Raw genomic sequence first — 27,070 nt, forward strand, 5'->3', positions numbered from 1 at the left:
ACTCTGCGTAGCCGCGCAGGGCGCTACGCGCTTCCTGCCGCCGGGCGGCGCCTTTCCGCCGCGGAGAGGACTCTACGCTTTCGCGCCGTCTCGCGATGTTTCGCGCGGCCACGTGACGCAGGGGCAGCCGGTTCGCTCCGCGAGAGCGGGGCCGGGATCGGTGTGGAGAAAGGAGGGGACGGGGAGCAGACGCACTCCCGCGGGGCCGGGCCGGGCTGTGGGGAGTGGGGCCGGGCGGGGCCGGGCCGGGCCGGGCCGGGCCGGAGCAGGCCAGGCGGCGCTCCCCAGTGACCCGCGGCGAGGCGCGGCCTGGGCCGCACGTGGGGCCTGCTCACCTCTGGGGCCCGGGCCGCCTTCGCCGCCGGCCGTCCCCGCGCCCGGCAGTTGTATTCCCACCTCGGCGGGGAGGGGCCGGCCTCCTCTGCCCGCTGAGCGATGTCCCCACCGCCGCCGGAGGCGGTGCCCGAAGAGGTGCTGGAGCAGTGGCGGCAGTACAGCGAGAGCGAGCGGCACTGGGCTGTGCGCCGCCGTTTCATTCTTCGCCACCTCCACAGTTATCCGGGCGCCGCCATCGACCAGCTGCTGGCACTGTCCGTCCTCTGGAGCAACCACGTCTTCATGGGCTGCAGGTGAGCGGGGAGCTTGCTGAGGTGTGGGGGTGAGGGGGGTCGCCTGGGGTCAGGCCCTGGAGGGCGTGGGGAGCTGGAGTGGGAGACCCGGGGAGTGACCCGGGGACGGCGAGGTGGAACGGGCGCAGGAGGGTCCCTGCTGAAAGGCAGGTGTGCACTGGGCAGCAGGAGAGGGGAGCGAGGTGCTGCAAGGCGGGTGTGTGTTTTGAGAGCAGTTCTTGATGTTCTTCTCCCGAGAGCTTTTTAAGCACGTGGTATTGCGTTCTGTAAGTTACGTGTGAAGGAAGTGTCCCTTTAAGAGTAAATCAGCCTTTGCACTCCCTTCAAAACTCAGGGTTTGTGTTCTCTGAGAGAACAGCCCGGTGAATGGAAGAAATTTCCAACTTCCGTCAGATCGCTGCTGCCGGCACTGGGACTTATAGGGCTGGGAGGAGCCTCAGGCTCCCAACTGCCCCACCTGGTGCTGGGACCGTTTTTCAATGGGACATGATGCTCTAAAGGCAGGAGCAGCTGCCAAATAACTAACTTCACTAATGTGTGCTGTGGCCAAAAGGGACTTGTAAACCCTGCGTGGCTTGTGGCTTTACTTTTGTTAGCCTCGCTGTCCCAAAATCTTAAGGGAATATCCTACGTTATCTGTATAGATCCAACTTCTTTAGGTGTAGGCTTGCATGTTTTCTTCTTTCTTTCTGATCCAAGTACTGATCTGTTCTGCTCTGTGAGCATCAAAATTGAGCTTCGTTTTAAAGTAACTTCAAATTCTAAAGCATGGATTAGTGTTTTAAAATCAAGGCTATTGTTCTAGTTTCTTTGGACCATGTATAAGCTTTTATGCCATCTTAACAGAGGGCATTTGTGCTGGTGCTTTTGGGAATTGCAGTGTTGTAATACAGATATAAGATGCTCATCACAGAAGTGAAGAGCTCTGTGGCAATATCTCAGATCCTAAAAATGATGCAAGTTAAGCCTGTAGGTGCTTGTAGTTTCCGTGATGAACGTCTTCAGCAACACTTCTGAGGGAAGACACAAGCAGCAGATTGATGTGCAGGGCTGACATCGGTGAGGCTATTTCTCCAAAGCTTGTGTTGTGCTCCTGCATGAGCACGGTGCTGGAGAGCAGTGGGGAGCTTCACACAGAACGGCTTCCCTGGGGATGGAAGGGGAGGGATGACATATAGCTCAGCCTTCACCATCTTTGTAGCCCTAAAAGTTCCTTTGATGAAACCCAACAGGGTGTTGATTTGGAAGATTGCCTGCAGAATGTCCAGAGGGCTTAGAGAACGTGACCTGCGATGAAGGAGTTAAATAACAGGGTGTAATTAGTTTACGAGTTGCTGAGGGAGGGTGTGTATTCTCAGATATGTTAAAGGTAGCTTTAAAATGAGGAGGAAATAGTACAGCGTGCTCCACAACTGCTGGAATCAGAAGAGGTAACAAACTTAAATTGCACTGGAGGGACTTCAGTTAACCAGTGCAGATATGGGGTCCTCTGCCTTTGCAAGCAGCCTCCACGAGGTGAGGTTTCAAAGACCAGGTTTGACAAGCTCATACAGGGACAGGTTGGTCTTCCTCCTGGCAGAAACCTGTGCCCCAAACAAGACCATCTGTTTTGAAGAAGAATGACACTCCTAGACCAAATATAATGCTGTTCGGAAGCTTGCTCGAAAGAGGCAGCACATTTGATATGCAACGTGCTTTTCCCTCTGTAAGGTGCACATAGCCATCCAGGCTCCTGTCCCTGCTGTAGATGAGGGCTGTCACCACTGCACAGCTCCTCCCATCTGTCCCAGCATGTTCTTCCCGTGCTCAGGGGAGTGGCACAGAGCTGGGTGTCAGTGGGTGAAGCAAACACTGTGTAGGTGTGTGTGCAGATCTTCAGGATTGTACATAGGTCTCATTTCTGCTTGGTTCTCAGGAACAGGAAGGGCATTTCCTGAGTGAAGAGTAACTAGATTGACAGAGCCCTTGGAAAAGGAGTGTTTAAAAGCTAATTTAGGTTACTGTTTCACTGGCTGCTGTCTTTTGAGGATGAGCACTTCACAGTACAGGTGTAAGATCACCTTTTCTCCCTTCTGAATCACAGTGCAGAGCTGTCAGAATATGATGGTCAGGGCTGTACGGCCAAGTTGGATGGGGTTTTTTCACATATGTCCTGCCCACATGGTTGCAGCCACCTCGCCTTCCTCCATGGCTCAGGGATTTAAAACTTTCATGCACAACTACCAAGCTAAAAAGAAGTATGGCTTTTTTAGAGAGCGGTCAATAAAGGCAGAGGAGTGTCCTTGTCATCTGATGTCCGTGACTTCAGTACTGGTGACATGTGGCTGTGGCTGCTGACCCAGGCAAGAAGCCCGGTGCTGGCAAGTCATTCCCGTGGTTAGTCCCGGCACTGTGGTGCCTCATGAGATGCCTCCTCCACCCTCCTCTGTTACTAGCAGCCTTGCCAAATGTAGCATTTTAGCAGGTAACATGTACATGTTAAAGCTTTAAACGCTTTGGGCTTGGTGGCTGCATTGCTTGTTATTCACACATAGGTTCACCTGGGGTCAAGTAACTTGTTAGTAGTGTCCTGCCCCAACCTTGCAGAGCCACCTGCCAGCACCGGGGGTGGCAGGAGGGATGAATTGAATCATAGAATCATAGAATCACCAAGGTTGGAAAAGACCCACAGGATCACCCCGTCCAACCATTCACCCATCACCAATGGTTCTCACTAAACCATGTCCCTCAACACAACGTTCAAATGTTCCTTGAACACCTCCAGGATCAGTGACCCCACCACCTCTCTGGGCAGCCCATTTCAGTGCCTGACCACTCTTTCAGAGAAGTAGTATTTCCTAACGTCCAGCCTGAACCTTCCCTGGCGCAGCTTGAAGCCATTCCTTCTAGTCCTAATTGGTCAGGTCCTGTGCCAGCATCGCAGCAGCAGCAGGGTGAGGGCCTCTTTTGCTCTTTTGTGGGACCATGTTCTGCATTTCAAACATAAATGACCTGGTTTTATTCTGTGGTGTGTGCGAGGCTGAGTTGTCTGCCTGGGGCAGGTACTGAGGTACTGGAATCCTAGCTGAAACAGAAACTGTAGGAGTGATTTAGGCTTGGAAGGCTGGTAGGGGGGTTTGCAGGGGGGGTTGGTGATGGGGCCAGGTGCCCCTTCTGGGAACACTTCTAACATGGTTTGTTTTTGGATCCACACAGGTATGGCTCGCAGGTCATGGAAAAGGTTCTCAAGATGGCAGAGGGCATTGACATCGGGGAGATGCAGACATTTGAACTGGTTCCTAGCAAGAAGCTGAAGAGACAACGGTCCCCACCTGACAGTGAGTGCATTAGTTGCATGTCATGGGGGTCTGGCCCTGCTGCTGGGTAGAGGGTGGGCTGCTAGGAGCCTGGGAACTGCAGGGTAGCATGGCAGGCTGGAGAGCAGTGGCCATGGTGAGCTCTGCCAGACTGCAACTGTTCTCTTCCTCTACCATGTCATCAGGCATATGTAGTTCAGGCAAACTTTTTTTTTTTGCTTAAGTAAACTATAATTTTTATTTGAAATTGCTATGTAATAGATTTTTGCTAATTACAGCGTTAGGGAATTGGACCTGCGTCACTGAATATCTTTGTCTGTCTGTCCTTCTTTGATGTAGTGAAGTGATGTTCTGACCTGAGAAGTGGTTATTGTACTGGTTTTCAGATAGGATCTGCTTGGAGCATGGATGTTGGGTGTTTTCCTTTTATTTCCTACTTGGCCTGGAGGAATCCCACGTAGCTCAGCACAGCCCTTGCTCTCAGGGATAGATGTTCCAGCTGTGGCTGTTCTAGAAGGGGAAATGCAGTGGGTGAAGTGGGCTGGCTGTCTGGTGGTTTCTTCCACTGGCTCTACTCCACTCCAGTCGTCAGAGCTCCCTGCCCTTCTCAGGAGGGAGGGCTCGCAGAGCCACTCGTGCCTGGGGGTGTGGGTTGCGGATGTGAGCAGCAGGCCTCTGCTCTGTGGGGCAGTGTTGGTTAATAGTGTGCCTTTTAAAATGCAGATGCTCAGATAGTACAGAACTCCTCTCTAGGCCTGGATGTAATCCCTAGCTCTGCCAGAGTTTCTTCTCTTGCTTTGATAATCCAGTTGTCTTTCTGGGCTTCCCTGTCCCATCTGCAAAATAGAGAAAAATACTACTTTATCCCATGCTGTGTATTTCTTTTAGGCAGCAGCTCTGTGGGAAGGGTTCCCTGCTGTGTGCCACACACAGAAAAGAGCTCTTCTGCTGGGGTGGGCCTTTAGGTGTTGCTGCAGTGCAATCATCAAAATACCAAGCTGAGCAAGAAATGTAAACTTTGCCATAATTCATCAAAATAGTCATGACTGAAGGATTTAATACGCGTAAGAGCTTTGCCACATTTGAGTGTATGTGAAGTACTCTTTTCAGCTGCAGTGAACTAGTTTATGATAAATATGCTGTGATAGTGTGATGACTAGACAGATGTTACCAGACCTGTATTACAGCTGCACACATTGGCATTGGGTCAGGTAGTTCATTCCAAGGCACTGAGGTGGCCCTTTGCTCTTCTGGTAGAGTTGCATGCATGTCCTGCTTCAGTGTAGGGGGAGGGGGCTACATCATACTATCTTAAAATCTCTGAATCTTAGAATTGTTTGATTTGGAGGAGACCCTTAAAAGTCATTTAGTCCAACTTCTCTGCAGTGAACAGGGACATCTACAGCTAGATCAGGTTGCTCAGAGCCCGGTCCAGCCTCACTGAGTCATTGGAAGTGACTTGGTGACTATGTCAGTCAGTTCCCTCAGGACTCGGGGATGCATCTCATCGGAACCCATAGACTTATGGATGTTCAGGTTCCTGAGGTGGCAGAAGTCTTCACAGTAGAAATTTTGTGTTGCTGTCTTTTAGGTGTAGCATCTTTACTTATCAGCTCTTTGTCATTTTCTGCAGGAGCTCTGTATATCAGGATATTGTGCCTCGTTTGCATTTCTTCTGGTTAATAAATGGGATCTACCATTAATGTGGACTCACTTCAGAAATGAGTGGATGGGTTCAGTGGGCAGTGCTATGGGGCAGAATGAGTGAGTCAGACCTAAAATCCATGTAACTGAAGATGTAGTGATTTTTGTATGCTAGTTGAGGAGCTGGAGGTACCACAAAGTGACCTGCACAAGGACTAATGTTCTGTTTTGATCAATTGCGAACATTAAGGAAACACTTTGGTTTGTGTCCCAGAGGTAATGAATTCTGCATGCTCCTTCTGGAGATGACTCTGAAAGTTTTTCTCTCTGTCATTGCATGTATTTACTGATAATCTTGTAATTTTCTTCCACCCCTTAGGTACAGAGCGGAAAGAAGTTCCTGAGCCTCCAAAAAAGGTGGTCCCTAAGTTCCGTGTGCGGCCACGTTTTGAACCCATCCACTTCGTAGCCAGTGCTGAGAAGGATGGCAAGAAGGAAGATTCTCTGGACAGCCAAACACAGGAAACGCACCAAGAGGCAAATACAAATAGTGTAACACAGCCAGCTGAAAACTGTATAGATTCTCATTTTGAGAATGCCCAGGGAGTGGATACCCAGATCTCCAACTCAGCTGGGTTTGGCTTTGCAAGCCAGGCAGCAACTCCCAATAAGGCTGTGAATAGTACGGACGTTGCCACAAGTGGCATGTTGCAGGTTTCTGTTCCTCCCTCAGCTGTCCAGTCTGTATCAGAGACTTTCCCCCCATCAGCTATAATGCTGAAGCAGAGTTTTATTGAGAAACTGTCAGCAGCTGTCTGGAAAAATCTTGCTAACCCAGATGCAAACACTGGGACTGATAAAATTAACTATACGTATCTTTTGACACGTTCCATTCAGGCATGCAAGACAAATCCTGAATATATTTATGTTCCTCTGAATGAAATCGCCCCTGCTGACCTCCCAAAGAGTAAGAAGCTCTTAACAGATGGCTTTGCTTGTGAAGTACGATGTCAGAATGTCTACTTGACCACTGGTTATGCTGGCAGCAAAAATGGATCCAGGGATCGAGCCACAGAACTAGCAGTCAAGTTGCTGCAGAAGTCTGTAGAAGTTAGGGTTGTGCAGCGGAAGTTCAAGCACATTTATCACGAAGACCTGGTGGTGTGCCTGGCAGGTGTGAGTTGCCCAGATTTCCCTCCTGCTCTCAAACCTCATGAGGAGTTTGTAGTAGCCAACAGGGACTGCGTCCCAGCACAGCCCAGTACTGAATCCGCGAAAGGTTCCACTAACACCAGCAAACACTGGACTAGTTTTGTCCTCACAGAGAATGCCAGCGATGCAATAGGAATACTTAACAATTCTGCCTCGTACAACAAAATGTCTGTTGAATATAAATACGACTACATGCCCAACCGCATGTGGCGTTGTCGAGTGTATCTACAGGATCACTGCTTAGCTGAGGGATATGGCACTAAGAAGACCAGCAAGCACACTGCAGCTGATGAAGCACTGAAAATTTTGCAGAAGACGCAGTCAAACCTAACAGCCATCAAAATGACCCAGGTTCAGAAAGTGGGCCGCTCATCACAAGGTTCCGGGAGGAAGAAGGACCTGAAGGACCTTGTGGTTTATGAGAACTCTGATAACCCAGTGTGCACGCTGAATGACACTGCTCAGTTCAACAAGATGACGGTCGAGTATGTCTTTGAAAGGATGACTGGCATGCGATGGAAATGTAAGGTGCTGCTTGAAAATGAATTCATCGCAGAAGCAGTTGGAGTGAAGAAATCTGTCAAGCATGAGGCAGCAGAGGAAGCTGTGAAAATCCTCAAAAAGACTCAGCCAACTGTTGTTAATAATCTGAAAAAGGGCACCATTGAAGACGTCATCTCCAGAAATGAGATTCGGGGGCGATCAGCAGAAGATGCTTTGAAACAGAAGATCAAAGAAGACAACATTGGGAATCAAATTTTAAGAAAGATGGGCTGGACAGGTGGTGGCCTAGGGAAGGACGGTGAAGGAATTAGAGAGCCTATTTCAGTGAAGGAGCAGTTTAAAAGGGAAGGACTTGGGCTTGATGTGGAAAGGGTAAATAAAATCGCTAAAAGAGATATTGAACAGATCATTCGAAACTATGCCCACTCAGAAAGTCACGTTGACTTGACATTCTCTACAGAACTGACCAATGATGAACGGAAACAGATACATCAGATTGCCCAAAAATATGGTCTTAAAAGTAAATCTCATGGCCAGGGCCGTGATAGGTACTTGGTGGTAAGCAGAAAGCGGCGTAAGGAGGATCTGTTGGACCAGCTGAAGCAAGAAGGCCATGTTGGGCATTATGAGCTTATCATGCCTCAAGCAAATTGACGTTCAGTGTCTGATTTTACTGGTGAAAGTTATAAATGACATTTCTAGATACCTGGTTGAAGAAAGAGATGCTGCATTTCTTGTTGCGTGATATGTTAACATTAAAATCTTTTACTTTGCTCATATGATTTCTAAAATGTTGCTAGACAATTAGGACTGACGAAGTTCTATTCGAGCACATTAGCACAACCCAACACCAGTAGTGCTGTTACTGTATGTCTTTGATATTACTTGTTCCTTCACATTTTAATAGTTTTGTAATAGCAAAAACACATGTCCAACCAGAAAGAATTTGACGTCATTTAAAATACAGTTCCCTTATTCTTCTTAACCTTTTTGACTGAAAAAGGAAAAAATGCCTTGTTTTAAAAACAAAAAAAGATAAAAAGCAAAGGAAATGCAGTTTGGAGGAATAAATCTGTATGTAAAGTTGGTATTGATGACAATAAAAATACAGCTTTATTTCTGGAAAAAAAAAAAAACCAAACAAGTTTGTCAACTTTTGTGTAAAAAGAAATGTGTGAAAACTGCATTTATTCTTAAGAAACGTGTATATAGCAAGGTCTTGTCTCTGCTGTGTACGTATGTGCAGAAATGTCCTTACCCAGTGTAACAGTATGGTTTTATTCATAGGCTTTTACCTTGAGCCTCCCATACTGAAAGTCACCGAATGCACCTTACTCATCAGTGTATTGGACTTAGATAATTCCAGTGGATTTTTACCTAGAAGCACTGCTTGACATATGTAAATACCACAGTGAGGTATGAAATAGAAAAACTGGAGGTAAACACGGAGCCCACGCGTCAGAGATGCTAGCGTAGCTTGTGGGGAATGTTACATAACTTATTTTTTTACTTTGAATATAAGCTCTTTAACCCAGCAAAATTATATCTGTGCCTAATTATTTCTCTGCTCTGTTAATGTACCTCTGCTTGTGTTACGTTAAGGGCAATTCACAAGGAAACGGTCGCATTGCTCTGAAGTGCGGTGCAAGTTTGGCATCTCGTTGGTGCTGGAGTGTGCTGCTGGAGTCGGGAGTGCTCCTCCTGCCTGGGAAGCAGGCTGTGCTGCTGCCTGTGCCGTTCCTCCAGCAGGGCCATGAAATGGAGCTGTGCGAGCCTTGGGGGAGCACCCACATCGTGCCTGGAAAACGGGGAGGTCAGGCAGGGACCTTGGAAGAGCTGTCTAGAGATGCTGTTCTTCTATCACCAGTAGGGCCTGCTGACTCTTTGTGCAAGGGCAGCTGGTAAATCCAATCCTAGTGCGGTAATTCTTTGCCCGTTCTGTTGGCTTATGCCTCAGCTATTGCTTTTGTTTATTTACTTCCCATATTTGCCTCTTCATTTCTTTATGTTGTGTTTTCATTTCTTACACTCTTCTTTTTTTTTTAATACCTGGCTCTGGGTGACCGACCCCCGCTGATGGAGCAGAAGATCCTACAGATGTGCATTTAGAGAGATGTTCAGCCCAACAGTGAAAAGGAGGAGGTTCTCCTAGAAGACTTCACTTACAGGTAAGACTCGCTTGGAACAGAGAGAACATCTCTTCCTATCTTTAATGAGGTGGCTTCAGCTTGGGCACCTGTAATAAAAACATGCAGCTGCTGCTGTCTTTGAAGGACAGTGTGGCAGAAAATTCTGAAAGAGTTTTCTTTTTTTTGTGCATTGTGCATTCTACTTCTGAATTCTGCTCCCAGGGATGCTGGATTATAGCAGATGGCAATGTAGGAGTGTGGAAGAAGCCTGGTACTTCCGAGTATTCCTGCAGGCAGGAGTGCAACTCCCCCTCCCTAGCTTGGTTCTGCAGCAGGTCCTTCGAGCTTGGTGCCACCGGGAAAAGTAGCAAGAGCCCCAGGGCAGTGTTGAGCTGAGAAATCTTTCTGCTGAACAGTGTGGCAGGGGGTGCAGGATGTGTGTTACTGCTGCAGTAGTTACCTTGTACAGACTCGCTGCTGGTGATACTGTTTTCTCTGCTGGGTAGCATCCCTGACTCATGGCCATAAATCTTTGCCAGGTGGGGTACCTCTGCCTCAGACCTCTGTTGCTTCCTAGTTGAATTAGTGGGAGTATTTTTGGTGACTGCTAGGACTGAAGAATTGCTCTCTGCTCCATCACCTGTGTTTATGTGGTTTGTAAGCTTCCTGGATCCAGCACTGTATGGTTTGAAATTTAGTGGATTAAGGACTTGCGTAGGAAAGTGGTAAAGGTGAGGTTTTTCATTTCTGGCTGCCTTAGGGCTGATGCCATCCTTTGTTTTTTAGTGAGTAGCGAGACATACGAAAATGGACGGAGGGGTGCGGGTGATACTATGATATGAGATTAACTTGAGCCATTCAGAAAGGTTTCTGCTCGCAAAGGCAGAAAGTTACATAGGGTACAGGGAAACGGCCAAGATCCCTCATATACCTTTTGGTTGACTTCAGTCTTCCCCCATGTTGGGGGTATTCTGCGCCAGTGCTAAGCTTAGTCTGTGTAAGTTGATGGTTGTTGCTTGCCTGGCTCTTGATTTGGGCAAGTTTTGCGCAACAGATGCTTAAGAATCAAGATTACTTGAGCAAGATATACTTGTCCATACACACTCCTGTGGGCCTGTCAGCTCTAGCCCTATGCATGATATGTAATGACCCCTCTCTCTACCTCTTGTAGTTGGCTTTTTGACATGGGTAAGTAGCAATTACAAGGGTTCAGCTTAGACAGTCCTTTAGGAAAGCTAGCAAGCATAACTAAGCACAGCTGCAGGGGTGAAAGGCTGCCCTATGTAAGGCAGAGGCCTGCTCAGTGTGTGAAGTATTGTCACAGAGATGGGCTAATGACTGACTTTTTTTTTTTTAAAGAACCTGTCAAGCTGTCTTAATTGTGGAGCTGAGGAGCAGTACCATCTTTTGTTAGATGCCAGTCATTTTCATCATGTTCTCCCCTTCATAAGATGGGAAGAGTATGATTCTCATGTCAGCTACTGTTATTAACATACCTATTGCAGGCTTTTTGCAACAGCTTACTCCTAGGAGTGATGTTGTCCTGAGCTTTTTGCAGGTGTCTGTTTTTCCATCTCCTTCCAAGCTGACCCAGGCCTGTTCTTCCTCCACGTGGAAGGGCTCATGTTGTATCTCTGCACTGTGAACATACAGCTCAGCCCAAGCACAGCTCCTGCCCCAAACATGTGGAAGTGTGCCCCAGCCCTGCTGGTAGAACTTTGAGATCCCTCCTGCTGTCTCAGAATAACCACAGTTACACACCTCTTGCCTATTTATACAATAAGCATTAAGGTTACACTTTATTTACAAGTTTTGAAAAATGTACAGTTTCTTACATGGGTTACTTGTGCAAAGTTATACTTCTTAACTAACAGACCAATGTGCACACAAAAAAGACACTGGAACATTGGACAACACAATTGTAGGTTTCATCCCACACTGCTGCTTAAGGAACTGTATCCAAATGTACAAACTTAGCCGTACAAAAAAAGTGAGTCTGGACTTAACAACTGTTTTCTCAGAGTTGAAAAAATACTTTGATAAAATTGAAGAGAAACTAACTCAAGCATGCAGCAGTAGCTCACATTAAACCACAGTAAACTACAAAGATCGGGAACTGCAGAGACTGAAGTGCCTACCCCATACTTTATTCAAACTTTCCACAAGGCAAAGCTGGATACCAAATAACTTATCTTTCTCAGATAAAGATAAGGGGAGAGAAGAAGATACTAAAAGGAGAATAATTCCACCTCTGGAACGCTTCAGGTTTTACTTCTTCCTTAATACAGAAGGGCTTTAACTCAAGAGTACCGCAGCTCTATCTGCTTTTGTCTATTAACGCCTCAGTGACAGGACTACAGAAACTTAGCAGAGCGGTCTCCATAGGCATGTCCCTTAACAGACTACTTTACTTTAAGGAAAAAAAAAAGAGGTTTTATTTCTCACCCCGAGTAAAGATCAAAGTACCACACCTGAAGTGATTTATGTATATCTGTACATAAATCTCGCCTGTGAAGTGTAGAAGTGACTAGCGTTCTTACAAACTAGTTAAGAGTTGGTAAACCAATACAAATGAAGAAAAAAAACATTACTTCTTCACTCAGTACTTACAAATGCAGTGGGGTCTAAACCATAGTAAATGACCAGCCCGGACAGATCAGCACTTTAGTAATATCAGTTAAAAAATGTGTATGTATATAAACATCCCTTTTGTCAAGCTACACATAAGCATCACTGTGTATAACACAATTACAATTAAAAGCTTAGTGTACACTACAGAAATGCACAGTACTGCCCTAAGACTGGAGAGGGACCACAGAAAATGAATTCAGCATCAGTAATTCTTTTGCAAGTAACCCAAGTACAGTACATTTGACTTCAAAGTGGGTGCTTTATTATGTCCAAGGAGAAGAAGCTTCAGCAAGGGAGGGTGGCAACGGCACAACAGCTATTCTGCTTTCAAAGTAAATGCAGTGATGCTAGGAGGAAGATGACTCAGACACTTCATATACTTTCCTCATCACCAGAGTGTTCATTTGGATCATCCTGGGTCAACAATCACGCCAACTCTGTTCTACTATTGCAGAAACCCGTTTTTCATATTCCCGCTTATTCTCTTGGTATAATTGAGCTGCCTGGCTGTTTGCTGGACTGTTAGGATTGGGCTCATCCAACAGAGACTGCGCAGAAAGAAAAAAGATGCTCAGACATGTGGAAGTACACAGTTTCTGCAATATATTCTCTAAACTATCCGTATTAGTAAGGGGGCAGAAGTTGATATAGATATAGGTAGGGCACACTGCATTACTCCAGCTGTAAGTTACTGCAGGCTTTCAGTCTTGCTCTCAGCAGTGCAGTCTGGAGCTGGACACCTTCAGCAACCTCTGTGCGTGTCTCTAAGGCTGGTTAATTTATACACAGTAAGTATTCATACTTAAAAATATCAACATTTAGCTCGTTACTGGCTCTGAGGAGCCAACAATGCTTTTCCTGAGCATCCTAATAATAATTTCATTCTGCCTTTTCATGCAGAAATCTTTTTTACCTGTATGGATGTTAAGATGGAAGAGACATCGTAAGTAGGACTCCAACGATTCTGAAGAATATCCAGACATATACTACCATCTGCATAGACTAGAAAAGGTTCAAGAAGAATGGCTTAAAACAGAAATTGTACAGCTACTCAGTTTTTCCCAGTATTGTCTGATCCTGAAAACCCATATACTGACAAACAGGACAGAAGCCAGTACTGTGTGACAGTCTGAAATCCAACAGACAGGCCTGCATGTAGGAGATGAAGCTTGTCACTGGCAGCTGCCTCCAGTATTCAAGCTCAAACCCTGCTTATTCTTCAATGCCAAGCTTCTGTGACACTGCAGCCACCGCTATGGAAAGATGAAACCACCAAGAGATTGAAGGCAAAAATTTTAAGCTTTCCACACATGATCCAAATAAGGAACACTAAAAAAAGAGCTGTTTTCATATAAGGTTTCCCCAGAATATATCTACAGCAGTCAATGCCTAGTCTCATGACAGCTCTACAAGAACCTTCCCTCAGTGCACTTAGCCCACACAGGCTTATCTGCTATGTGTATGTAGCTTAGCTATACCTGCTAAGATTCAGGTATTCATTTCTTTGAGACAAAGAACCAACCTTTAATGACCAAGGGAAGGGAATGATTCAGTGATCTTACTGGCTATGGTTGGAAACTAGTACTACATTTCAAGGTATGGCATTCATACAGGCCCACAGTTCTACAAAAAAAAATGAGAAGACAGCTGCAATCACAAGTGTAATTATATGTACATGGTATGTATAGAGAACAGCAATATCTTGAACTTTTCAAGCTCTCTCTTCTGTCACATGTATCAGCAGACAGCTGAAAGAGGAGCCTCGTACAGTGCTGCACCACCTGCAGGCTGAGGCATCTTCTACTCATCTCAAGCCTGAACACAGCTCACACAGTCACCTTCATCAGAACTACACAGAAGCACACTGGAATTGTGTTTATTAGATAGCAGAAACCTTTATAATAAATAGTCTATTTCTACAGCACTTACAGAAAGCTACAATTAAACGTACTGTGTAAATACTTACCATTTGGATGAAACATTTTAGAGACAAATCTAACAGTAGGTGGCTTATTTGGATATTCTTCTGTGAATTCTATTGTAAGTTTGAACGTTCCTGGAGTTGAAAGAGAAATACATTAGCTTTATTTGGAAAAATTTACATGAGATGACCAAGAAGCATTCCTATATAATCATAAACTGATACAACTGTGCTTGTAAATCCATTGCTGGACACAGAATGCAGATTGCTGAGTCCTACACTGGTATGGACTCTCTGCCATGGGAGTTACTCCTGTCACTGCTAAAAGATGCTTAAATTTCAAGGTTTTTTTGTTTTTTGTTTTTTAAATCAGGTAATGAGATGATAGTGCTAAGCAAGCAGTATTGCAAGCAGCATTCTTACTAGACATTCTAAACAACAATCTGGACATTTACTTCAGGTTAGCTACCCTTCCCTTGGGAATGGCTGATTAAGTCCCAGACCAACCAATCTGAGCAATGCACCAACCTGACTGATTTTAGCCCTTCTCTTCAGGCTATGGCAATCTGACAATCGGAAGTCTGACAAATAAGCTGCCTAAACATGGGCCTGAAGGACTAAGCACTGCTAGCGGCCCACATCAGTAACTAAGGAAAGCGCGACCTTCTCTTCATTATGCCATCACACTGCACATGCCAGAATATGAAGTGCCTATGCACGCCCAGGAATACCCAAAACACCTTTGTACAAACACACAGCTCTCCTGTAAGAGGAGCACACCGGACCCTACAGTAACAGCCACAGCAAGCTGCCCAGCAGATGTACCACCTGGCTTTGAAGAGGTGGTCTGACACTATCAGGGACAGCTTCCCTGCCCCCAAACACTCAGTGCCCAAAAGAGAATTCAGGGGCTCAGATACAAAGCTCATCCTTGTTTTCTGATGTGAGGGACTTTTCCTACACTGATTAACTATGGTTATTCCCTCATTTGGCTGGCAAGCGTGCCAGCAGCTGGTGACCAAATAACACATTTTTTGACCCCCTTCCCTTTTTACAGATCAGTAAAGAACTGCAGGATTTACTACCAATTCCTCCTTTGTAAGGCTATAAGCTATAACAAAGGTCATTGCTCTGATGTTCCAGTTTGCATATGAAGTCAGTACAGAAGCCTGAGAGCTTTCTGTGCAGCTCAAAGTGGAACAGTTTCTGTGCAGTGGGAAGTCTCAGCTGCCTAAAAACAAGTTTTTGCCTGTTCGCTATTTTTATTAGTAGCCCAACAACATAAAAGCACAGAGCCAACAGCATGCCATCCCTACGGGAAAGCAAAAGGAACAATAAGAACATTACAGTTTTCCAAACAGGAGAAGTCTGTGCATTAAGATCACTCAATTAAGTGGAAGCCTGCAGTGAGGCTTTCAAGTTTTACTCTTGCTAATCCAGAGGCACAGATTTGAGACCAGCCTGAAAAACAGGCTAGAAAGTCTGTAACAACCTGCCAGCTGCAGACATCCCTCATACCTCCCTTCCCCACACGGCACAACCCTGGTGACGTGAGAGCTTTAGAACCAAACATGGGAGGAACTCCCAAGTACTGTGTCCCAGCTCTGGTTTGCAGTACCCTCTTCAGGAAGTACTAAAGCGGGCACTTCTGTAGAAGACTGACTAAGCAAGCAGTAGGGTAAAAATCAAGCTCAAACCATCAAATAACAAAGTAAATTTACTCAAGAAAATGAATGTTATTTTAGAACACCCATTGAAGCAGAAGCAAAGGAGACAGATAAGACGGCCAACGAACAAATCAAGGGCAGTATGGTCTTAGAAACCATTTAAAATAACTAAAAATGGGGAAGCCATCCGTCTCACTAGGGATAGGACAGCATTGCTCTTAATGCCAACCCGAGTGAGTGGCTGGACAGTTTCCAGCTGGACTATCTCCTCACTCAAGTCAAGATCCCAAGCATCAATGGCTCTTTGAAAGAACTTCTGCAGCACGCAACAGCTCACTGCTGAGCTCTGCTAGCAGACAGTTCCAAAGACTCAGTGAACCACAGTCTGGGGTCACTCACACAAGTGGAATGGGTATGACAACACGCTGCTCGGATGAGTCCTTCATTGTCCACAGCGTCACTATCTTTACAGCTTTCAACCAGTGATCCTTCCAACCTTTTCTTGACAGCCAATTTTAGAACAAAGATTTTTGTATTCACTGTCATCCTACAAATGCTGGGATCATCCTGATCCCAGAATGTTCCCATGTCTGTTCTGCACTTACCTCGTCCATCTGTTTCTCCTGCCTCGGCTCAGAGGAGGCTCCTCCAAGCCCCGTGCCCAGCCCTGCAGTGTCCATGGCCCTGCCAAGCCCCTCTGCGTCAGCGCCCATAATGCAGCAACAGCCCCTGCCTCTCCCACCTGAGGATACTGAACCCATATTCCTTTGGTAACGAACAAGCCATACTGAGAGCAAATGCACTGCTTTCTCTGTCCAAGCTGCCTGCATGATGACATGAAGACAGGATACTGCAATAGCTGTTATTTAACTCTCCTCAAGCCAGGAATCCTGTGCTAAACACAGTATCAAAATTCACCTTCAGAGAAATGGGTCTGTAGGGCTTGGGGGAGCCTGGGTTTCCATCACAGGAGCAACATTACCAGTTCACATGCCACAAGCACACAGATTCTAAGAAAAACAGTAAAGGCAAGATAAACATCCTTGAGGTCGTACTGCAGACATCTGCAACTCAATGCTTTCAAAGCAGGAGATGGAAGTTTTGCTGCTGATCTAAATTAGCAGTTGCTCACAGGCCAAGTCATCCTTCAGTTGCGAAGACACCTCAAATGTCTGGAGGTGGAAGGAAGGGAGGGTTGTTATCAGCATTTTGCACAGCATGTAAACATGCATTTGAGCTTAGGGCTTTCAGTTCAGGAAAAGCTATAAAACCTCAGAAGCTGAGACTGAAAAAGGGACTCACCAAAACAAGGATGAAGAACAGCAATTCCCACAATATTGAAATTATTAAAGCTAGAACAACTGACATTTTTCACAGCCTACTTTCACAACCTGAAGTCTTATAGTACTACCCGGGAGGGACAGAGACTAAAAACAAGAATGCAGAAGTGTACTGCTCTGATAAAGAAGGGTTACAGAACTCCACTGTACCCTGGATCCACAAGGGCATCAACAAAACAAGCCCAAATAACAGCTCCATACTATAAATAAAAGTTGTCTTAATTTTTACTACATTAAGCTCAACTGCATCAGAACTGTGCTGCCACCGGTCCTCTCACCAACGGGAGAGCACAAAGCAGGCACCAGCAGTATCTCCAGGCTCCATCCAGCACGTTGTTATCTAGCACAACGTAAAGTATGTCCCAGAGAAACAGTGATAAACACAATCTGCGTTTCTGAGAGTGCACTGTGAAAAACACACACTCTGCTAAGAAAACATTAGTCCATCACACACCGAGATTATAAGATCAGCCAAAGCAATAGGATGGCAGTAGCGTATGCGGGCATCTGTCTAGACTTCAGGCAGCTGTGAGCACAAGGTGCCCCAAGTTTTCAAGGTAATGGCACAATGCTACTGAAGGACAGACAAAAATCAAACCAGCATGGATCTCTAAAGTGGCCTCCAACCTTCTGCAACTAGATGGAAATATATGGGGAAAAAAGCCATTATACCATCTGTTAAACTCACACTGCATCGGAAGAGACTGAACACAGCAACAACCTGTGCTTTACCACACAGCAAGGAGAGGCCTCTCTGTCCCCAGACAGCAGATCGCTGGGAGAAGCAGAGCACCAGGAGGCCAGGCAGCAGAAGCAACCCTCAGTGAAGTCCATAAGTTAAGCCCAGAACACATCTGGAACCTCAGATGTTCACCCAAGAATAAAGAAGTAGCTAGCCAAGAACGATGTAAGAGTTAAGAAGTTTCGCTTATATTTTTGGCATGAGTCACAGACATCTAGGATTAATTACAGCCTGCACCCGACGTATCTTAAAAAATGCATCCTTGATTTCATTTGGACAGCATTTCACGTCTAACAAGTTTTCACAGAGATGCTAAAGTGTTCATAACATCAATAAGGCTGTAAGAGGCATCAAGGCCAAAGAGAAGCTGACTAGAGAAGGCCTGGGTCAGTGTCTGCAGAGGCAGCTCTAGAAGCTAAAAGCTGCTTCTAACCTTTAACCCTGGGTACCACCAATTGCAGCTGAACAAAACAGATACCAACACAGAATTCTGTTTGCGTGGGACTTACGGGCAAAGCAATGAAACATTAGAAGGAACATATCTCAAATAATGCAGTATGGCAGCAGCCCTACACCAGGCTTTGGGCAGTGCTCTGTATACAGCTGCCCTGCACCGGGCTCTGAGTAACACCCCACGTACTACACCGGGCACCGAGTAGTGCCCTGCGTAGTACTGTCCCCTCCTCAACACAACCCGGGGCACTGAGCAGCGCTCACAGCTCTGTAGGACGCTCCCTCAAACCTCGGGCCCCAAATACCGCCCCCCACCTCCTGCTGCCGCGACGCCCGCCCTCCACTCCGCAGCCACACTCACCATCCTCGAAGGGGGTCCCCTCGGGCCTGCGGGAGGAAGAAGCAGAGCACAGCGTTACAGCGGCGCCCAGCCGGCCCCGCGCCCGCCTCCCGCCGCGCGGCACTCACCCGAAGATGACGGCGTTCCACACCATGATGTTGTTCTCGGAGGGGGCCCCGCTCACCCCGGCCGGGGGGTCCTCCTGCAGCCTGCGGGTACAGCGGTGCGGGCTCAGCGCGGCGCCGCCCCCCGCCCGCCCCTGCGCATTCGGCGTAGTCCGGGCGGGGAGCCGGGCGCCGCTGCGCAAACGGCGTAACCCGCGGCCGGCGGTGCGGCCCGGCGCTACGCAATCGGCGGAGCGCGCCCTGCCCCGCCGCCATGTTGTGCGGCCCCCTCCGCGCCCGGCGGGGCCGAGCCCCGCGCCCTCTCACCCCCCGCTGCCCTCCGCCGGCGGCCTCGGTACCTCTTGAAGTCTCGCATGAGGCGCCTACGGGCCGGAGTGGACATGGCGAGTCGGGGTTACGAATCACTCATACACCGCCGGAGGGAGGACGGGGCGCCCGGGAACGGCGGCGAACTCCGACTGAGGCGGCAGCGCCAACGAACGGGAGCGGTCGCAGCCTCTACCACTGAGGCGGGGGCGGGGTGAGACCCCAGGCCGCACCGATCCCTGCGCCTGCTGCCGGGCGATCCCGGCACGTACCAACAGCCGCGGGGGGGTGGGAGGCGGAGCCGGATGCCGCCGTGCTGCCGGCCCGGCCGCTCCCACCGCGGGAGGAGGGCGGGGGGCGGGGCCCGAGGCGCCGGGCCGTACCAACAGCCGCGGCGGGCGGGGGGGGGCGACAGGGCCCGTGACGTCATGGGAAGACGGAACTGCCTCCCCCGACGGCGGCGCTGGTGGGCTGGGCTGTGAGGAGGGAACGCAGGCGGGGCCGGGTGGGTGTGCGTCGGGGCGGCGCTGCGCGCCTGCTCTGTCTGCGCACGGTGCCCACGGGGGGAAGCGGCCTTTGCTGCGTTTGCAATAAAGCTCCAGAGCAAACAACTTCTGTCTGTGGCGGTGGATGTGTTAGGTGGGCCCCATTTTCCTCAGCTGTGCCCTCACGTTTAATTTGAGGCGCTGCGGACGGGCTAAGGGAGAGCCCGGCCTGCCCCGCGCCCCCGTTCTACTTCCTATTCCCGACTCCCGCCGCACCGTTAGGAGTTCCGCCCACTCGGGCCAGAGCTACCGGAAGTCGCGTCGGAGCTGCCGGAAGTCGTTCCGGCCGCGCGTGGACTGCGCCCGCGCGTTGGCGTCAGAGCTCCCCGCCCCCCGCCGTCGCCATGCCGAAGGTGGTATCGCGCTCTGTCGTTTGCTCCGACACTCGCGACCGCGAGGAATACGATGACGGCGAGAAACCGCTGCACGTCTACTACTGTCTGTGCGGGCAGATGGTGCTGGTGCTGGGTGAGCGGGGCGGCCGGAGGCGGCGGGCGGGGCCGGGGTGGCGCGCGGGGCGGTGCCGGTGCCGGTCGCCTGACCCTCCGCGCCCGCAGACTGCCAGCTGGAGAAGCTGCCCATGCGGCCGCGGGACCGCGCCCGGGTGATCGACGCCGCCAAACACGCGCACAAGTTCTGCAACGCCGAGGAGGAGGAGACCGTCTTCCTGCGCAGGTTGGCACGGAGCGGCCGGGCGCGGGGGGACCCGCCTGGTTAGCCCAGCGTGGCCGTGACGTCTCCCGTCTCTCTCCGCAGGCCCGAAGGCATAGAGCGGCAGTTCCGGAAGAAGTGTGGCAAGTGAGTGAGTGCTGCCTGCCGTGTGGGAGCCGGGGGCTCGTGCTGCTCTCTCCTTTTCTTAAAGTTCCCCTCCGTTTGCTCTGCCTCCTCAGAGCCAGTCTTGTTATCCCTTGTGGTAACTCCAAAATGTCCCTCCTTGACCCGCCCTTTTGCTAGAGTAGGAGGTGGTAGTGGTTTCTATTGGCAGTTGTTAGCTGGTCTGCTAACTGCAAGAGCCCAGGACCCAGGGTTGCTCACGGCAGGATGTGCTTTTATGTCCAGGTGTGGATTACTGCTTTTCTACCAGCACCAACAGAAGAACGCTCCGGTGACTTTCATTGTCGATGGTGCTGTCGTCAAGTTTGGACAAGGCTTCGGGAAAACCAACATATATACTCAGAAGCAAGAACCTCCCAAAAAGGTAACCTGCTCTAGAAGTGAAAGGGCTGTCTCTGCTTTTCAACGTGGTGCAAGTAAAATCACGCATTAAGGAAGAAGAAAGAAATGGACCTGTAAACAGTAACTCAGTTCTGGGTCTTCTCCCTCTTTGCCTTAAGTTTACTACTGCGGAGGTTGCTGCATCTGGAAGTCCCAGCACAAGGAAAGCAAAAGAAATGTGGAAATCTGGACTTCACCTTATTTTGAGACTTATTCACCTGAAAGCTTCCATTTGTAAATAGGTCAGATCAGTAATAGGTGTGGTAGTTCTCAAAATTTGGCTAGAAGTGTCAGTGAGTTTGATTCTGATAATCACATCACTAAGCCCAGAAATTGTTGAGGCTATTTCTTTGCCACCAGCTGAGTTCAGGTAATCATAGTGACTTGCATAAGGGACCTTAAAAGCCTTGGAGGAGGAAATAGTTTGTAATGGCAGGACTTTTCCCAGGTTTTAACAAAATGCTTTGCTTCTTATCTAGGTGATGATGACCAAACGGACCAAAGACATGGGCAAGTTCAGTTCTGTGACCGTTTCCACAATTGATGAAGAGGAGGAGGAGATTGAAGCGGTGAGTTTTGTCTGCCCTTGGTGGCAGTCATGCCAAAGCTCAGAGCTGACAGTTATCTCTCTGTTTGGATGAAGTGTTGATGTTTCAGGGTTTGCTATTGCAAAGCGATGTTGTATGTGTTTCAGAGGGAGATTGCAGATTCCTATGCACAGAATGCAAAAGTGATCGAGAAACAGCTGGAACGCAAAGGAATGAGCAAAAGAAGGCTACAGGAGTTGGTGAGTGATTTGTTTTTAGTGATCAACACAAGTCCATTAGAACTGTTAACTCTGCACACAGAAGCTATTTGCAGGTCCAACTCTGGGTGTAGAGAGGTCCTGGTAAGGTCATGGGTAGCAAGTGGCTTTGTGAAGACTTATTTTTTATTTACAGGTTGAATAAAGATGTTCTGAATTTCTTGAATGTAAAATTGAACAGTTAGCTGCAGAACTAACTGAAGAGCAGACAGCAGAGTTTTTGCAGAGAGATTTGCACAGCCTGTTGGTCAGGGATCACAGACTGGGGGGGGGGGCATGCTGAGGCTCAGCCAGTTGGTGCGTGTCTAATGCTGTACTGCCAAGCCTGCTTGACAGAGCAGGTCCTTACCGTGAGGTGTCAGGGCAGGCTAATGCTGCAGTAGAGGATCTGCCTGCTCAGCTATCAGCACAAAGGTATCTTGAAGAATTAGCAGCAAGAACATCACAGTTGATCTTACCTGCTGTGACAGGAGAGTAGTAGATGGAGGGAGAAAAGTGTGCAGCTTTCATCTGAGGGTGGGGGCCTACAGGAAAGCTGAGGAGGGACTTTTTATAAGGGTAGGTTGCAAGAAGGCACAGGGAAGTGGTTTTAAACTGGAAGAGGGTGGATTTAGACTAGATATTAGGAAGAAGCTCTTTACTGTGAGGGTAGTGAGACACTGGAACAGGATGCCCTCTCCCTGGAAGCATTCAAGGCCAGGCTGGATGGGGCTGTGAGTAGCCTTCTCTAGTGAGAGGTATCCCTGCCTATAGCATGGCGGTTGGAACTAGATGATCTTGAAGGTCCATTCCAACCCAGACCATTCTATGATTCTATGAAATGGTCACCTCTGCAGTTAGACTTGGGCTTTTTATGACTTAAAAGGCAGTCCCCTTGTACTGCAGGGGAGTCAGTAAAGAACTGAGTTACTCTTGTTTCTGGTCTGAGAAGCTTGCGACGTTAGGATAAGAAAGACACAACTCACTACAGCACTGAAAGGAAATGTTCTCAGATATTATGTCATAATTTTCTTAGGCTGAGTTGGAAGCCAAGAAAGCCAAGATGAAAGGAACACTGATTGACAACCAGTTCAAATGAAGCACTCCACATCTGCTGTGTCTCTGGAGACAAGTGGAAGCTACCAGAAACTATTGCAGATCTGTCAGCAAAGGCAACATTCAAGATCAGTGTGCTGCAGCCAACCTGGAAGATGCCTACCTCTCCGATGTAGTTGGTACTCTGCTACGAATTTTAAGAATTGAAATAGCACTGGAAACTTGGTGGAAATCAAATCTCTACGCAATGGCAAGCTGTTGCAGCCAGAACATTTACTTTTCAGAAAATATTTGCTGGGTGCCTTTGTGAGTTCAGTGCACTTTTAGATACCTGTCTTTTCATTTTGATGGTTTTGAAATGTGTAAGAAACCCATAAATGTATCAGACAGGTTAACTGCATAGCAAAATTATTACAAAAATAAGCTTTGTTCATTGGGATATTTTAAAACGTGTCCAAAACATGCAGCATTCTTAGAGGTGCGCCATTTCAATGCAGACTGGAATGGCTCAGGAGGTTTGGGGGTGTGAGCAGCGGGCAGGCTGTTGCAGGTAACCGGTATGTGCTTGGCCATGGCTCTAATTCTTAGCCACTATTGAACACTGGAAAACTGCAGCTTTATGGAATTACACTGCTAGCTACAGGAACATGAAATCCAGCCCTGCTTTATACTGCTGGAAATAAAACCTGCCAGAGTATTACACCTTTAAGGAGTATAAATATGTTGCTGGAAAGTACTGATGTGACTGCTGATCATTTAAAGCAGTGTTCACTTCCATCTCTGAACTCACCAGCTGTTGGAGCTGTAGAACATGAAGAAAACTGTTTTCAATACATTGACGCTTAGAGACTTGGATGAAGACAAGGTTAAGAATTGGTGCATAAAATAACTCGTTTGGGAAGTAGTATTTTTTTATCTTATGTGATGTAATAACAGTACTCCCTAGCCCGTGTCACTGTTGCTTGGGATTAAATTCCATTTAATGGATCTGAACTAAAATACTTTTCCTGGGGTGTTCTTACTCTCCTGCATGTGATAACATAACAGGTAAGCAATATACAAAATGCTTCATTTCACACAGTTCTTATGAAAGATTCTTTATAATTAGTGTAGGTTTTCCATCTGACTTGATAACCTTAAATGGGAAAACTGAGGTCTGCTTAGATTAAGGATGCATACCTCTTTCCATGGGAAAATATGATGTGAAGGTGTGAAAGAGCTGCCCCAGAGCAGGCAGTCTGGATGGGGGATGTCGTGGTCAGCTCTGGAAGGCAGAGGCCTGCATGCTGATTTAATGCCAGGTGGGGTAAGCACATATTCACATTAACTTGAACAGTGTTGACCTTTTTCACTGCTGATCTTCAGCTAATCTGAAGCCTATTTCTAGAGCAATCATAAGGCAGTGGATGTGTAATAGTTGGGAAGGGGATGAGAGGGTACAGCTTTACCCAGCACCCTAGGGCTGCCCAAGCCTCAAAGAACATGAAACTGGTCTCCCTCAGCCAAGGAAGTGTTTTTCCCAGGACCCAGAGAAAGGGCAGAAGAAAGATTTCATTCTTATATGAAATGCTTCTGAATTCATCTGCCTGTTCCTTTGGAAGTAGGTTTATTTTATGGCTAACACCTGTATTTGAATGTCTTCAGTTGTCATGAAGTGTGTGTTGTCATGAAGATGAAGTGTGGCCCTGCTTTAAGAGATACCAAGAACAAAAGCCCACTGAAGACCAGTGTTAATTGTGCACCTTCCTCCGGAATCACAGGAGCTGACTGCTCCAGTGTGTTGTTGGCTTGGGTACCAACTCTTAACCCTGGGTTCTCCCTTAGACCTATGCTGGGATGTGAGTCGGGTAGGGTTGAGAGTGGAGAACAGCCAGTGGGAGTGGGGCTGCCAAAGCCAGGTAAGCAGCAGGGAAAAAAACCAAACCAAAACAACAACAACAACAACAAAAAGCCACCCTCTCCTAAGAACCTCTTAAATATAATGGTTTTAAGTCATGGGCTACGAGTCAGCCAACAGTTAGGTGAAGTTTAGATTTAGGGTTAAGGCTGGGAGTGACAAAACACAGGACTTCAGCCAAAGTGGGGCTGTACAGGAGCTGCTGGCAGGGCTGGGAAAGTGCAATTTGATGAGGCACAAATAAAATCTGGTGAACACATGGCTCAGCACAGGTTGTCCAAAGTAGTTATTAACACTGTCATCAATTTCTCCAGCTGAAAATCTCAAGCCTTGAGGCAGTGTTAGCAGCACAACAAAAGAAGTACTCTTTCTTTATTGCTTTTAAAGTACCAGGCCATGCACATCAGGTGTTTGTTGCCTTTTTGTAATGAGAGCTATGCCTCCTCATCTCAGGACTCTCTCACAGGCCCCAAAAGAGAAACAAGCATTCTGCCAACCTCACCATCTCTCGGATATTTTTAATACGCTACTTATGCAATGTGTGGCTGGAATATCTACAGAACGGAGACTCTGACACGGTACATTACTAAGCATGCATTTCTTAATGAGTCTAACTAGATCTAGGTCACAATGATTTAAATCAAGTTGGAGTTTCATTTCTAGAGCTAAATGAGCTAAAAGATGTTATCTGACAACAGCAACAGGAAGAAAGGGCTCATAGTCCAAGTCCTCAATTCAAAACAAAAGGCATCTTATTAGACTAACTAAAACTAGCTATTCTGTAGAGTTCCTTACAGCTGGGTAGTAACTGCTTCAGTGGCAGCATTGAGATGAAAGGGCAGATTTTGTGCTCCCATAAAAGCCAGCGTTAGTTTTTATATCTGTGTAGGTAGGTAACAGTGTTTTGTTTTGGTGGTTGTTTAGTTGAGCTTTTCTGTCAGAACTTGTTTGAATGTGGAGGTACTACAAAGCAAGGCAGCATGTGAGTTAAAAGTGGAGGAGCAAATCTATTCCAAAAATAATGTCACACCTGGCCAATTTTAAAGTGTTAATGTGTTTCATGGCTTTGTCCAGTCCAATTTCCAGGAGCCTTAGGGGAACATGGTCTGAACTGCCGTGCTGGAATAATTCTGCGTGGAGTAATGCTGCCTTATTCCTTATAATGTGTGAAACAAAACCCCACAGTTTGTAAGCACTGAGCAGAGGCAGTAACCAGAATTGCTGGTGTTAATTGCAGCTCTCCTCCTCACCCCGCACACAGCCCCAGCAGCAGCTACTGGGCTGGGCACCGTGCAAAGCTTGGCCTCAGAGCCTGAAGGAGGCAAATGGTTCTGGAGCTTTTAAAGTTCACCTTGGGCTGTACGGCAGCCAGCACACAGACAGCTTGCTATGACTCCCTGGACTGTGGCAATGGATATTAATAAATGCACACTAACTCTTTTTGGGGTGACGAGGCAAGTGACTGTGGAACAGCACCGGCAGACCAGATTCAGCTTCTGACATTGTTACATGAAAGAAACCCATTAGGCTGCACTGGCAACCCCCGGCCCGGCTGTGACAGCCATCCCGTCACTGAGGCCAGCCCTGCCAGTATGTCACCTGTGTCTGGCTGTAGCTGTGCATACCAAAGCCTGATTTGCTCATCATCTCTGCCCACAGCACGCTGGCTTTGGGTAGATGTCATGGTATTGATTTCCTCTGCATGACCCAAAGCTACCTCTGCTCCTGTGCCCCTTTCCCTGTCCAGCACAGGCCACGCTCTGAGCTGCTGCCAGCCCTCTGCGCCATGCAGCACCTGCCCCAGCTGCTAGCAAATATTTACCACCATCCCGTGGGCAGCCTGCCTGCATCAACAGCTCATAAGTTGGGATTTACAGCTGCTGGCGGAGGGGCTGAGAGGAAGGCAGTCCCACAGGGGCTCAGCCACCACAAGCCACCAGCAAAGGGGAAGCAGAACATGACTTCTCACAGGAAAATGTTGTTTATAAAGAGAATCCCTGCGAGAACAAAGATCTTAGCCCTCCTGTGATGTGCTCCTGTGGGCGGCAGAAGCACGGCCTGGCTTCCAGCCCACCTGCCACAGGACTGCTGGCTGAGGTTGGGCCCGTGCTGCCACCAGGAAAGAAAGTGTTCCGTAAGATCCAGGGGGGGTCAGCAGCACAGAGTAATAACCTCAGCCAGCCCTTTGTTAATTAGCGAGAGGCTCCCCAGCTTGGCTGCCCCGTGGCCACCTTGGAAGGCGTAGCCTACCGTGGCCCAGCAGTGCTCACAGTGGGTGGCACAGCTCATAGGGAAGCTCCAGCCCATTTCATTTCCACCTCAGGAGCTCGAGGACAGCTGGAAAGCAGCAGAGGAGGCTCTTGCAGACCTGTGTCTCCACTGGCACATAGAGCCCTGCGCCAACCAGCACCACACACCCATTCACACCGACCCAACCATGCTGGCTGTGAGCAGCTGGTGCTGCACTTGTGCCCAGCAGCCCCAATTTCATTTCAGCAACAAAAACTACTGCCCTTTGCCACACAAGTGTGTTTACCTGCCTCAGACAGCAGCCGAGATCAGTTTTGGTGATTGGGATCAACCGCTTCAAGCAGGTCCAAGCAGCCAGGGGAGCAAAGAGCAGAGGCAGCACCC

At 48.0% G+C, this 27,070-nt stretch overlaps 3 protein-coding genes across 3 annotated transcripts; 2 read left to right on the plus strand and 1 right to left on the minus strand.

Annotated features, from left to right (window-relative positions):
• Window positions 1-102: 102 nt before the first annotated feature.
• On the plus strand, window positions 103-11,824 carry NKRF (NFKB repressing factor). The gene is made up of 3 exons (NM_001012887.3): window positions 103-629; window positions 3,825-3,946; window positions 5,949-11,824. Exons 1-3 carry the CDS (start codon window positions 436-438, stop codon window positions 7,937-7,939), a joined length of 2,307 nt encoding a protein of 768 aa, NP_001012905.3. The 5' UTR covers window positions 103-435; the 3' UTR covers window positions 7,940-11,824.
• UBE2A (ubiquitin conjugating enzyme E2 A) lies at window positions 11,179-19,229 on the minus strand. Its single transcript, NM_204865.2, has 6 exons — window positions 18,972-19,229; window positions 18,637-18,717; window positions 18,530-18,555; window positions 14,012-14,101; window positions 12,959-13,047; window positions 11,179-12,593 (listed from the first exon to the last, which is right to left on the minus strand). The coding sequence occupies exons 1-6, from the start codon at window positions 19,013-19,015 to the stop codon at window positions 12,465-12,467; spliced, it is 459 nt and encodes a 152-aa protein (NP_990196.1). The 5' UTR covers window positions 19,016-19,229; the 3' UTR covers window positions 11,179-12,464.
• A 583-nt stretch (window positions 19,230-19,812) lies between these two features.
• STEEP1 (STING1 ER exit protein 1) lies at window positions 19,813-23,538 on the plus strand. The gene is made up of 7 exons (XM_015278630.4): window positions 19,813-19,952; window positions 20,042-20,159; window positions 20,241-20,282; window positions 20,544-20,682; window positions 21,179-21,268; window positions 21,394-21,486; window positions 22,520-23,538. The coding sequence occupies exons 1-7, from the start codon at window positions 19,829-19,831 to the stop codon at window positions 22,580-22,582; spliced, it is 669 nt and encodes a 222-aa protein (XP_015134116.1). The 5' UTR covers window positions 19,813-19,828; the 3' UTR covers window positions 22,583-23,538.
• Window positions 23,539-27,070: the final 3,532 nt, after the last annotated feature.

This window comes from Gallus gallus, chromosome 4, assembly GCF_016699485.2.
Source record: "Gallus gallus isolate bGalGal1 chromosome 4, bGalGal1.mat.broiler.GRCg7b, whole genome shotgun sequence".
Lineage (NCBI taxonomy): Eukaryota > Metazoa > Chordata > Aves > Galliformes > Phasianidae > Gallus > Gallus gallus.